Source organism: Carcharodon carcharias, chromosome 7, assembly GCF_017639515.1.
Source record: "Carcharodon carcharias isolate sCarCar2 chromosome 7, sCarCar2.pri, whole genome shotgun sequence".
Classification (NCBI taxonomy): Eukaryota; Metazoa; Chordata; class Chondrichthyes; order Lamniformes; family Lamnidae; genus Carcharodon; species Carcharodon carcharias.
In genome coordinates this window covers 36,053,334-36,065,589 of record NC_054473.1, presented here as the reverse complement: position 1 = coordinate 36,065,589, position 12,256 = coordinate 36,053,334, and the positions used below count along the sequence as shown (strand labels likewise).

Genomic DNA, 12,256 nt, shown 5'->3' with positions numbered 1-12,256 from the left:
AATGGCTACTGTTTTGAATTAGATTTTGTCTTTTAGCTCAGCTGTGCATAATAAAAGCCATGGCACCTCATTCATATGAACATACGAATTAGGAGCAGGAGTAGGCCATTCGGCCCCTCGAGCCTCCTCTGCCATTTAGTAAGATCATGGCTGATCCGATAGTAACCTCAAATCTGCATCCCGCCTACCCCTGATAACCTATCACCTCCTTGCTTACCTAGAATCTATCCACCTCTGCCTTAAATATGTTCAAAGACTCTGCTTCCACTGCCTTTGCAGGAAGAGAATTCCAAAGACTCATGACCCTCTGAGAGAAAAATTTTTGCCTCATCCCCATTTTAAATGGGTGACCCCTTATTTTTAAACAGTGAACCCTAGTTCTAGCTTCTCTCACAAGACGAAACATTCTCTCCACATCCACCCTGTCAAGTCCCCTCAGATCGTTTATGTTTCAATCAAGTCACCTCTTACTCTTCTAAACTCCACTGGATACAAGCCAGCCTGTTCAATCTTTCCTCTTAAGACAACCTGCATTCTTCCTTAAATAAGGTAACCAATACTGTGCACAGTACTCCAGTGGTCTCACTAGTACCAATACTGTGCACAGTACTCCAGTGGTCTCACTAGTACCAATACTGTGCACAGTACTCCAGTGGTCTCACTAGTACCAATACTGTGCACAGTACTCCAGTGGTCTCACTAGTGTTGTGTATAACTGAAGCATAACCTCCCTACTTTTGTATTCAATTCCCCTCACAAATTATAACATTCTATTAGCTTTCCTACTATTTGCTGTACCTGCATACTAGCCTTTTGCGATTTATGCACCAAGACATCTAGATCCATCTTAGAGCTCTGCAGACTCTCACCATTTGGATAATATGCTTCTCTTTTATTCTTCCTGCTAAAATGGAGAATTTTATATTTTCCCACATTATTCTTCATCTGCCAGATCTTTGCCCACTCACTCAACCTATTTGTCTTTTTGTAGCCTCCTTATTCCTTTTCACAAATTACTTTCCTGCCTATTTTTGTGACATCAGCAAATTTGGCAACCATCCCATCCATCCCTTCATCCAAGTCATTTATATAAATTGTAAACAGTTGAGCTCCCAGCACTGATCCCTGTGGCACACCGCTCATTACATCTTGCCAGCCTGAAAAAGACCCATTTATGCCTACTCTCTGCTTCCAGTTAGCCAGCCAATCTTCTATCGATGCCAATATGTTACCCCCTATACCATGAGCTTTTATTTTCTGCAATAGCCTTTGATGTGTTACTTTATCAAATGCCTTCTGGAAATCTAAGTACAGTATATCTACCGGTTCCCCTTTATCCATAGCACATGTGACTTCCTCAAAGAACTCCAATAAGTTGGTTAAACATTCCCTTTCACAAAATCATGTTGACTCTGCCTGATTAACTTGAACTTATCCAAGTGCCCTGCTATAGCTTTTTTAGTAATAGCTTCTAACCTTTTCCCTAATGACAAATGTTAAGCTAACTGGCCTGTAGTTTCCTGTTTCTGCCTCCTTCCCTCTTTGAATAATGGAGTTACGTTTGCTACCTTCCAATCTAATGGAACCTTCCTCGAATCTAGGGAGTTTTGAAAAATTAAAATCAATGCATCAACTATCTCACTAGCCACTTCTTTTAAGACCCTAGGATGAAGTCCATCAGGACCCGGGTACTTTTCAGCCCATAGCTCCAACAATTTACTCAGTACCACTTCACTGGTGGTTATAATTTTCCTGAGTTCCTCCCTCCCTTCCATTTCTTGATTCATAGCTGCTTCTGGGATGTTACTTGTATCCTTTACTTTGAACTTCTTGTCTCTGCTGCTCCTCCTCTTCACTGTAATTCAGAACAGGAACATTCTTATTGAAACCGCTCTAGTTGGTTAGTTAGCGTATGTAGCGGATGGTGCATGGGGATTAGAAAGGTTTTTAGAGCTTAGAGAATGACAACACAATGTTAAGTAAGAATTGTCTTTTAAATGTTAAGGAAATTACTTTTCAATTCCATAAATCTGTTACCCTGACATCAGGTGACTTTGGGCTGTGCTGAATCTAAATCTTTGGGCATAAATTTACACCACTGAATTATTTGCATAAATCCATGCAGCTCTTGCAAGCTAGTCCTTTGCATGATGTGATGATGGATTTTTTAAATATATATTTTTGGGATTGTGGTTGTATTCTGCAAAGGAAGCTGTGCGTGTGTCCATGATTCATTAAACTGGGGGGAGTTTAATAGAGGCAGCTTGTCTGTAAGAACTGAGAGATAAAAAGGGTAAATAAGTTAGGTTCATGCATTTGTAATGAGGGGTTTTTGGTGTGTTTGAGTTACAAGTAAGTAGGCTGGATTTATAACCTGGCTTTTCAGCTGTTGAATTTCAAAGGGAAGAAGTGACAACGAACGTTTTCAACTTACAAAGGTTTCATAGGTAAACAGAGGAAGGAATGTTAAATTTTATTGACCCAAAAGTAGAGGAAGTAGGAAAACGTAACAGATTTTTATATCTGGAGAAGTTGAGTTCAAAGAGGTGTGAGGACTAAGGAATTTGAGATGAAAGGGAAAAAAAGGCATTTAAGGAAAGATGTGTACCTGAATTGTGGTGGCTCTGCACGGTTATGTCCTGAAGACCAGATCTATATGCTGGGAAAGTGTGAAAGTCAAAAAAGTCTTTGTTTTCAGAACCTTCATTTTCGATTTCCACATTTGAGTGGAAGTGTTTGAGGAGTTGTGTGGTATACCTCTGTTAAAGGGACACAATTCTTTGGTTTAGTAAATATTACTGGATTCTTATGGTTAAAATCTATAAGGGAGTTGTTTTCAAGAAGGTAGTTTACTTGTGTGTTTTGACCAATTGTGTTTTTTTGGGGTTGTTCTGTAAGACTGTTTTAACTGTGTAACTTTAATCTTATATGCTTAAGTTTTTTTTCCTTTTTAATAAATCTTTTAATATTTTAAATCCTAAAGATGTTACTGGAGGTCTATGTTCTTGGGAACAGTAGGTCTTCCTCCTCGTTTTAAAAGTACAAAATAAAGGGTTTGTGATCAGTAAGACAGCTTTCCCTCTGAGATCTGGCTTGCTCAGCTGTAACATCCGTTGTGGTCATAACAATGGGGATAGAGCACAGTAAAGGAGCTGCATTTAATGGTGGGCATTCCTGGAAGCATTACACACAACCAAGGAAATTCATGCGTGGTGTTGGATTAGCATAAAACTGATGTGATAAGATAAGTGAGAGCTAAGTTCTGCTCCTGTGTTGCAGTTGCGCCAACCATTTGCAGCTGATGGCAGGCCATGGATCCTTTCCTGTCAGAGAAGTGTCAAAGAATGGAAATTTAAAGATGTAATTCTAGAAAAGAGTTTTTTACAGCAGCCAATGCCACACCGACAATGTCAGTTTCTTGGATTCATCATTGTTAACACAAATTCCAGAATTACACCAGAAAATGTGACTTGTGATTGTTCTGTGTCGGAGCAAGATATTTTATTTGGGGAATTATTGTTTTATCTCCATTTGATTTGATTTAATTTTATTTTTAAATTGATGGCTTCTTTTTCTAAAGAAATTTGAGCAAATCATGGCTTTAAAAAAAATCTATTATAAGTACTCCCAGAAAATGAACATTAGGATTTAATCAGCATCTTTGTTTTATGCACAAATTAGAATTCCCTTAATGTAAACAGCTCTGAAATCCCAAATACATAACTTTTTGGAAATCAATTATCTTAGACTAACCCCAAAATGAATGTTTTATACTCATGATTGGCTCAAATTTATTAGGAAAATTCCCAGTATTTGAATAGGCACCGTTATAATGAAGGGCAGCTTTCTCAAAGTCAGGCAATCTGAAGCCTGCATCAAACCACGAAGCTGTGAGGTGGCAAGCAATCAAGAAGATACTCTGAGGATGCAGCACCAAGAATCAAGAGGTGAGTTTGGAGTTGTGCCAGTTTTTACTCTGAAATCTGCCTAGCTCTTTTGAACATAATACGCTACCACAACTCTGGGCACTGGTTTGTCAATTATTGGTTCCTATCAATAAAATCCATGAGTGACAGACTTGCTTTCTCTCCGCATCCATGTGTTCAAAATGACCTCCAGCTGGCCTGAACTCATGTTGTTGCTATGGTGATCTACCCTCTGTTTTGCGGCCTGTTAGTGTGTCCTTTTAACAGATTTTTTCAGACCTGGGGAGCTGATTTAGGTCAGCTGATCAGGCTTTTGTTTTACCATGAATTTTCACAATACTTGGAACACATGTAGTTGACATAATGTCCTGTTTTGTGCAATAAACTTATATGTTTCTGTATAAATGGGTGTTACAAGCAATAAAATGATGTGCTTGCCCAACATCAGCAAGATATTGGTGGGCAGGTCGTGACGAGTCTTTATGTCAATGAAACAAGTGACTATCAAAATGAAAGCTCCATCAACTGTCATCTGGGTTCAGTAAGGCTATTACATGAAGTACTTGGGTTTGAGTTTCACTGTTATGTTTGGTGTGTTGGTTATTAATGTAAACCTTAACATTTCTATTTTTAAAGGTACGTGAAGGATAAAAGTAAGGTTACCTACCTTTGCTAAGGTCTTTCTCAATTTGGAATATAATTTGTATTCTGCATACTTTTTTACCCTGCAGCTTTTAATTTTAATTTGGTATGTTTGTGTAATTTTCTTATGGCTAAAGCCTGGACACATTATCAATAATGCTACTGTATGTATTGTGGATTGGGTTGCATTATACTTGGAGCACATCTCTGCATTACTGGGTTCACCAAGCTGTTGGTGTTTTTCTACACTGGTTAAATCATGACCTTTCACAACAGATCCAGTGCTGCAGATTGGCATACTATAACCTAAGCCTTATGAGGGAATCTACCATTGGGTTCGTGGGTTTTCAGGGCAGAGGCCGAGGTCTACAATTTCCGACATGCCCAGGATTCCAACGCAAGCACGGCAGGGAGGCAGGCCACACATCCTTGGTTTCTGGCATTCGTCTGCAACTGCAGGGATTGGGCAGTACATCTGCCTGGTAGTGTGGTGTGAAACAATGACCAGGGGCCGGGGTGTGGTGCAAAAGGCTAGCCCATTTGACAGGTCAGGTGGAAGCAGACGGAGAGCAGGGTCAGCTCCATGTAAAAGAAGTGCTGCTATTTGCTCATGCTGCTGAGGGGACTGGGGCTCAGAAGCCCCTGGAGCCATTGGTAGCTCCGTGCTGCTAAGAATTGGGGCACAGGGAAGCCCAGGAGCAGTATTTGCTCAGTGCCATTGAGGATTGGGGCTCAGGGAAACCTGGGAGCAGTATTTGCTTGGTGAAGCTGAGAATTGGGGCTCAAAAGCCCATGGGCGGTGGTGTTCTGCTCAAAGCAGCTAAAAAGCTGGGATCATGCTGGCGATTAGAGGCTGGGGTGCAGCCTCAGGAATCTAGTAGAATCAGCCTCAGGAGAAGAGATTGAATCACTAAGAGGCAAGCAGTCACTGGGGCAGGGTGAGTTGGAGTGGCTGCTGAGGAACATTAGAAGCTATGCTCTCAAAAGAGAGGAGCTGAAATCCCTCATAAGGAATTCAGAGTTTTAAATGATCTTGTAACTCAGTGATCGCTGATGTCTGGGTGGGTTGCTAAGAAATTCATGGCATCTGTCTTGGTTGTGTCTACCATTTAGTGTGCAGTTTAATGTGGTATGTTCTACCACAATTTGCACGTTAATTCATGTCTACCTCACGTTAATTCTGGATGTTAGAGTATGCGATAGTATTGACTGTTTACTATAGAAAAGTCAGCAAAGCAAAATTTCTTCTGTTTGTTTAAAACTGTGAAATCTTTTGGCTTGATTCGTTTAGTAAGTAACTGGGGCTTCAAATTTCATCTACTTTACAACAAAAGGTACTGGTCCTAACCAAATCGTAACAGCCTTCAGAACCCATAAAAATCCTGCAGGAATTTCTCCACCCTCTTACAGGAGAGCCACTTAGGAGAAGATTGGATAGAACCAAATTAGTTACCTCCACTATTTCCACCTGTTACAAAATGCAAGAGGGCCAACTAAAAATCATACACCTAACAGTGGTATTACAAGATTGGGAAATATTGCATGATTTCAGGAAGTCTAATAAAGCTGAAACAAGTAGTAGCTTTGTAACTTCTTCCATATGCATCATGGACCTACCTTTAAATTGCAAGTGGAAATGAATTATATGTTTAAAAGAGTAGGAGACTGATGTAGGCAATCTTACTATGCAGTTGAATAAAGTAATGATGTGTTCAATATTGTTAAATTTATAGATTTTTTTTTGTCTCCCTCAGAATGACTCAGATTTTCTGAACACAATCCATGAAGCCTATCTACAGATTCTTCTAAAGAACGTTGGTAATATCAAATTGTGAAGGACAAGCCACTTTGAAGTACAGGCATAACAGGTCTCCGCAAGTACAAATAATGGAAATTATTGCTATATTGAGCAACATGATACTGTGAGAATACAACTTCGCAATATTAATTGTTTTGGTTTCTACATTTATATTTTGTGATCATCATTCTTTGTTTACATCTACAAAGTATTACTGTATTTCCAGTTTAAATATTGTAAGTACTTCTGTGAAAGTATTTGGTAAAACAGATTGTGTATATATATAGGTAGTAACATCCTACTTTTGATGCCTTAAAAGGTAAAATATAGTTAATGAGCAATGTGAGTTTCCCCGTTAAGTTTTTTTGATTTCTGTAAGAAACATTTGTTAAATGACTTAGTTTTACAGAAGTACCTTTGGAATTTGTTCCTGTTAAACTTGTCTCAGTTGTTTTGTCACCTTTTAATGCATAAAAATAAGCATTCTGTGGAGTTTTCTGTGTTTAAAAATATAGCACACAGTCCACAGTGTTTTAAAAGCAATAATATATTTTTATTGCTTAGAGGCAGAGGGAAGTATTTTATTCACTATTATTTTAAACAGATTTTCCAATTAACTAAATTTGAAATGCTGTACAAGTATGTATGGAAGTGACAGACTTCTAATCGTACAAATGAATATATAAGATATAAATTACAAGGCAAACCAATCACTAAAAGTCAATCTAGAGACACAACTAAATTCCATTCTAAATTATCAAATGTCTGCTCTTCAATGCTGGCCCTAAATGTTTATTTTGCATTGCAGATCTAATTATAACTTTAAAAAACAGCAATAATAAAATGAGCTAAATTCAAAATTGCACCATACTCTTAAGTTAAAATAAACCTGCATATTTTTGCATGTTTATCTCAAAATGATTGTGAAGGTAGGATATCTGAAAATGTTTTCTTGCCTTGAGCACAAAGTTCTCTTTCTTAACATCACTTATTGAATTCATAGATGAACTATGGTTGCTTTGTGTGTGTTTGAATATGTACAAATCCAAAATGTACAAATCAAAAATGAATTTCTCATGCTAGCTATGGAAATGTGTAAGTTTGCATGATTTGTAATAGCCAGAGAAACCTTAATTTTCCAAATGTCCTAAGTTTTTTTTATTAAGTCATTTGTAGTCAATAATTTTGAAAACAGTTAACTGGCATACAAAACTTATCGTAGATGTCGGCATATAAGACAACCTTTGAAACCTCAAAATCCCTCCGAGCAGGAGGGTTGACTTACGTGGATGTGGGTGGTCTCCATTTTGAAATGTCATCAGCATCCAATGCAAAGAGTGGGCATGTCTTAAACTTGTGCACATCTTTGCAACACAGCCCATGTTGCCTGCGTGATTCCTTGTGCCTGTTATAAGGTACTGGTAAGTAAAATGTGCATTTGTCAGGAGGAAAATTGAGGCTGATTGCTAATGTGAGTATAGCATGTCATGGCTGAAAAGGGGATCGGCATACATGCTGATTATATGCAAAAACATGATTTTTGGGGCTGGAAAAGTGGGTTGACTTATACGCCACGATTTACGGTGGTTTAAATTAATCAAAGTTACAAATCAAAGTCATTTTCATTGTGAGAAAGCTGATGGGAGCTAATTTCTTTTGTAGTTAAATATTCAATTAGTGACTGTCTATTCGTAGTTGTGTCATAATGCCAGTATTGTAAAACTCGAATTAATCGTGAAACAGAACCTTCGGCTAGAAGAACATTTTAGCTGCATGTATGTCAGTTGCTCAATAAACTAAAAACGTTTTTATCACATTGGTGTCACCTTCTTTAGTAAAATAAAATTCAAAGATTGGATCATATTCCTATACCTGTATGATGATTATAGTTTCTTGAGATAAATTTAGGCAGGTATTAGTTGTGATAACTTTAATTAGTATATTGATTAATTAATTGATATGGTCCTACTATATGCCTGTTGTTTGCAATAGACTGGCAAATATAACTCTTTTCAATTTCAGTTCAAATTTTCTTTAAACAATCTACTTGTTATCATTTTTTGGTTAACTTTCCTGGTCTTACTTAATCTTCATAAGTCTCCTCCCCTTCCACCCCTCTCCCAGCACAATTCCTCATTAAAGAGGAGGCAACATGTTGCCATGCTCATGCTATTGTTGTATTGTAATCAGTCACAATGAAGACACTGCTCCATATACAAAGTGCCTGTACTCTGCACCCTTCTCCTTCCAACAGAGCTAAAATCAGGAACTACTTTGTGGAAATTTGAAAGCATGTATACACATCTTAGCATTCTATAGCACAACATGCCAGTGCATCTTTAATACTTAATCACTTCACAATTTATTTGTGGTTTGCTTTGTATATGTGGAATGTAAGCCGTGTTAGTGGATTTTCACCCTTATTATGTATCTTTTTTCTTTAAAAAAGCTATCTGTGAATCAATGAGCATTTTGAACAACTTCATCTTTTTGTAATTCTGCAAGTATATTTTTGTAATAAATAATGTTTTTAAACACCTACAATAAAACTGCATTGGTTCATGATTTTTTTAAATAAGCAGTATATGGTAGGTTAGCTTGTGGATGGTCCTGTGAATTTTAACTTGTCAGACTTCTTGTTTATGTCGATACAGATGCGTCAGTGGTATTCCAAATCTCGAATCGGGTCAGCACATTAGTCAATTGGTGTGAAGCCACTTCCAGGATGAGGCTAATCTGTTTGGGATTGACACACATTAAAATTTAACTATCTGGTGCTCTGTTACCACCAAGCAGATATGAATAATGACCAGCAACATAATTCATGTCTGCCAGCTGCACTCTATATCATTCCGAGATGTATTATAGCAACTCCCTTTTGTTATAAGTAATGAGTTATGACTTAACTAGACTGCCTGACTCGTGATAAGATCTATAAAAATTGTGGTGTCTGTACAAATATTTCAAGCTAATATCGACTACTAGCAAAGGCCAGGAATAAACTGCAGCTGGAACATTTTCTCTCATGGACTCGTTTATATATAAACAATTTTGGTCCTAAAAATGCCGCTTCACATAAGCTAATTTAGGGAGAGCGCTATATTTTGTTTTGTGACACAGATTAAGTATCACCACGCAATTGATGAGCTTTACTCAGTACAATATCTGTATTAGTAAATCTTCTTGTATTCTGGAATCTCTTATTTTCATGAGGTTAAAAGCAAAAGGAAAACAATGACTTGAGAAATTTGCTACGTTTTTGCTGCAGTTTTAGTGTAGTTGACTGACTTGACGTCTCAAAGTGCCAAATAAGTACACATTGGTGCAAGGGTAATGCACAGTCACCGCAGTAGAAAAGGAACTGGTGCAAAGCAGTACCAGGGAGGTGGGCTTTTACTTTACAGAGTAGTGTCTGGTGTCATGTTTGTCACATTTTAATGATTAAAAAGAGCTGACTATCTAATTCCTTGTGTTTAAGTATGCATGCTTAGAGGTCTGACTTTCCCAATTGAATAGTAATACAAACAGCGAAAACCATGATTTTCCACATGGATAACTGGAAACAGAGCTGATATTGTATGTTTTGCCTTGCAGAATAAAAATGATGTAAGCCCGAGTGCTCTTTGCCGGGAAATTATGTTTTCTTTATGCTTCAAATGAGTTCATGTGGAATCTGAATTTAACAAATTTGGGCTGTGGGGGGGATAACCAAGCTAGGAGAGTGATTTTTGTTGTCATATTGCACATACCATGGAGCAATGTCCTCTCCAAATGGCAAAAATGGAAGAAATTCTTCCCCTCTCAAATGTTTTCTCAGAGTTTGTATGACAGTGTCATAATAAATTACTAGTTCCTAAACCTTGGAATGTCATTCAGTAAGTAACTTTATTAGATTTAATTGTTTCTCATCAGACACTTGCTTTGTTTGAAAGGAAAAATAATGATTTTGTGGGAACTTTGTAGTGATTAAACGCTCTAAATTTAACTCCCCTACTGGTTAAGTTGATAAAGTTAGATAACCTGAAAGCTTCTGTATATATAGGTTTGAATCCTGGCCTTTACTAGTAGTTGATATTAGCTCAAAATATTTGTACAGACACCACAATTGTCCTCAGCTCCTCTGATTAGGGAAAGGAAAATCAGATTGGATTCCCAATCGTAATAACTACCAGTGATTCTTGCTAGAACATGCAGATGTGAGGATAGCAATGGGCTTGGATGGGATGCCCCTGACTTAATAACCTGACTATTTCAGCAGCGTATCGAAGAGCGATTGGCAATTCCAGAATTGCAGAAGTTGATGCATTTAGCAGAGATGGATGGGAAATTGATAAATAATACCCAATTATTTAATAACACAAACTACACATTTGAAAAACTACACTTTGAGTTAGCAAAATAGTTTTTTTTAGGCTAGACCCTTTTCAATTTATGCTTGATTCATGTAAATACATATTTCCCCTTTCTCAAAAGTTTATAGCAGAAGATGCCTGTGACACTGGCCACTGCAAGATATTAATTTTCAGAATACAAAACTCAATTTTGAAAATGAATTTAACTCAACAAAACAGTTGAATTGGTTGCTTTCATGGAATTCCTGATAAGGGTGTGCAGCTCATTTATTTCTAGATTCTTTCAACAAACCAAATCTTTGAAAATGCAAACTGCTGTACCGTGGTGGTGTTCCACTGAACTGTGCCATGAAATGATGTGTTATGGGTTCATGCCTTCAATTTCCAATCTTAGCCAGTGCCAGTGGGAAGATCTTAGACAAGTAGGAAATACCGAAGATCAAGTCTTTTCAAGGAATATGTCCATGTATTTCCTTGTACTTGTAATATCATAATCGTGGCAGGTCATCTTAACAACTGCTCATCCTCTCATCTGAGGAAAAGTGTGTGGCATGTAGATAGAAGGCTTAAAGATGAATTTTTCTCTGATGAGAAATATTTATGTATTTGGATATATCTAATTGTTTTTAAATAAAAACGGAAAATGCTGGAAGTGCTCAGATCAGAGTGCATTGGTGGAGAGAGAAACAGAGTTACATTTCAGGTTGATGACCTTTCATCAGAATATTTTTGTTCTGTTTTTATTTCAGATTTCCACCATCCACTGTATTTTACTTTTCCTCTTTTTGAAAATTGGGTTCCCTAACATTCTAGTAACTCGATTCCTAAGCATTTAACAAGATATATAGCTTTTAAAAGGCACAACATAGGCCAGAATCTTTTTTTTACGAGTATGTTATTTTTGCCCCTCTTAGGAGCCATACAATAAATTTGAGTAAATAACTTGATATTGTTGTTATTGGGTTCTTCACACAAACTTACCAATCACACGTTGATCAATGGAGTAACAAATACTTTGGGTACTTTTTATTGAAGACACTACAAATTACAGGAGAGCTCTACATGCACATCTTACTAAGAAATCAATACAATTCCTACTGCTGTGTCACGTACTGCATGACATCTCTTCTGCCGTGATGCTGCGCACATATATACATATTCCATTACAGCAGTATCATAACATATCTCACTTTTTCCTTAAGTAGAACATTACACAATATGAATAAATATACATAACAGAATTGCTGCAAACACTCTTTACATAAAAGTTAAACCTCCATCCAACATTTTAAGATTCTCTAAAACACATAGGTAGTTTACTAATATGCCCAACCTAGTAATAGTAAAATTCAGATCTAGAATCACCTCTATGATGTTCTTGACTTGTCAATATAGATGTAAAGGTATTCTGCATATTAGTGCTGTGCTTGTTATCTTCACAGTGGTCCTTCACTGTTTCACACTCAAACCTCATTTGTGATAGTGTTCTCAACACTTTGGGAGTATTGGCTAAATGCAGTTAGACAATGCCCTTAATT

At 37.2% G+C, this 12,256-nt stretch overlaps 1 protein-coding gene across 2 annotated transcripts in view; it reads left to right on the top strand.

The window, feature by feature from the left end:
- Window positions 1–8,915, top strand: part of dcp1a (decapping mRNA 1A) — a 72,653-nt gene extending 63,738 nt beyond the window's left edge. For both annotated transcript variants that reach the window (XR_005943569.1, XM_041192018.1), the window contains exon 9: window positions 6,323–8,915. Coding sequence is in view for 1 of the 2 variants with exons in the window: in XM_041192018.1 (XP_041047952.1) it covers window positions 6,323–6,403 (81 nt within the window). In the remaining variant the exon portion in view is untranslated. The remainder of the gene's footprint in view (window positions 1–6,322) is intronic.
- Window positions 8,916–12,256: the final 3,341 nt, after the last annotated feature.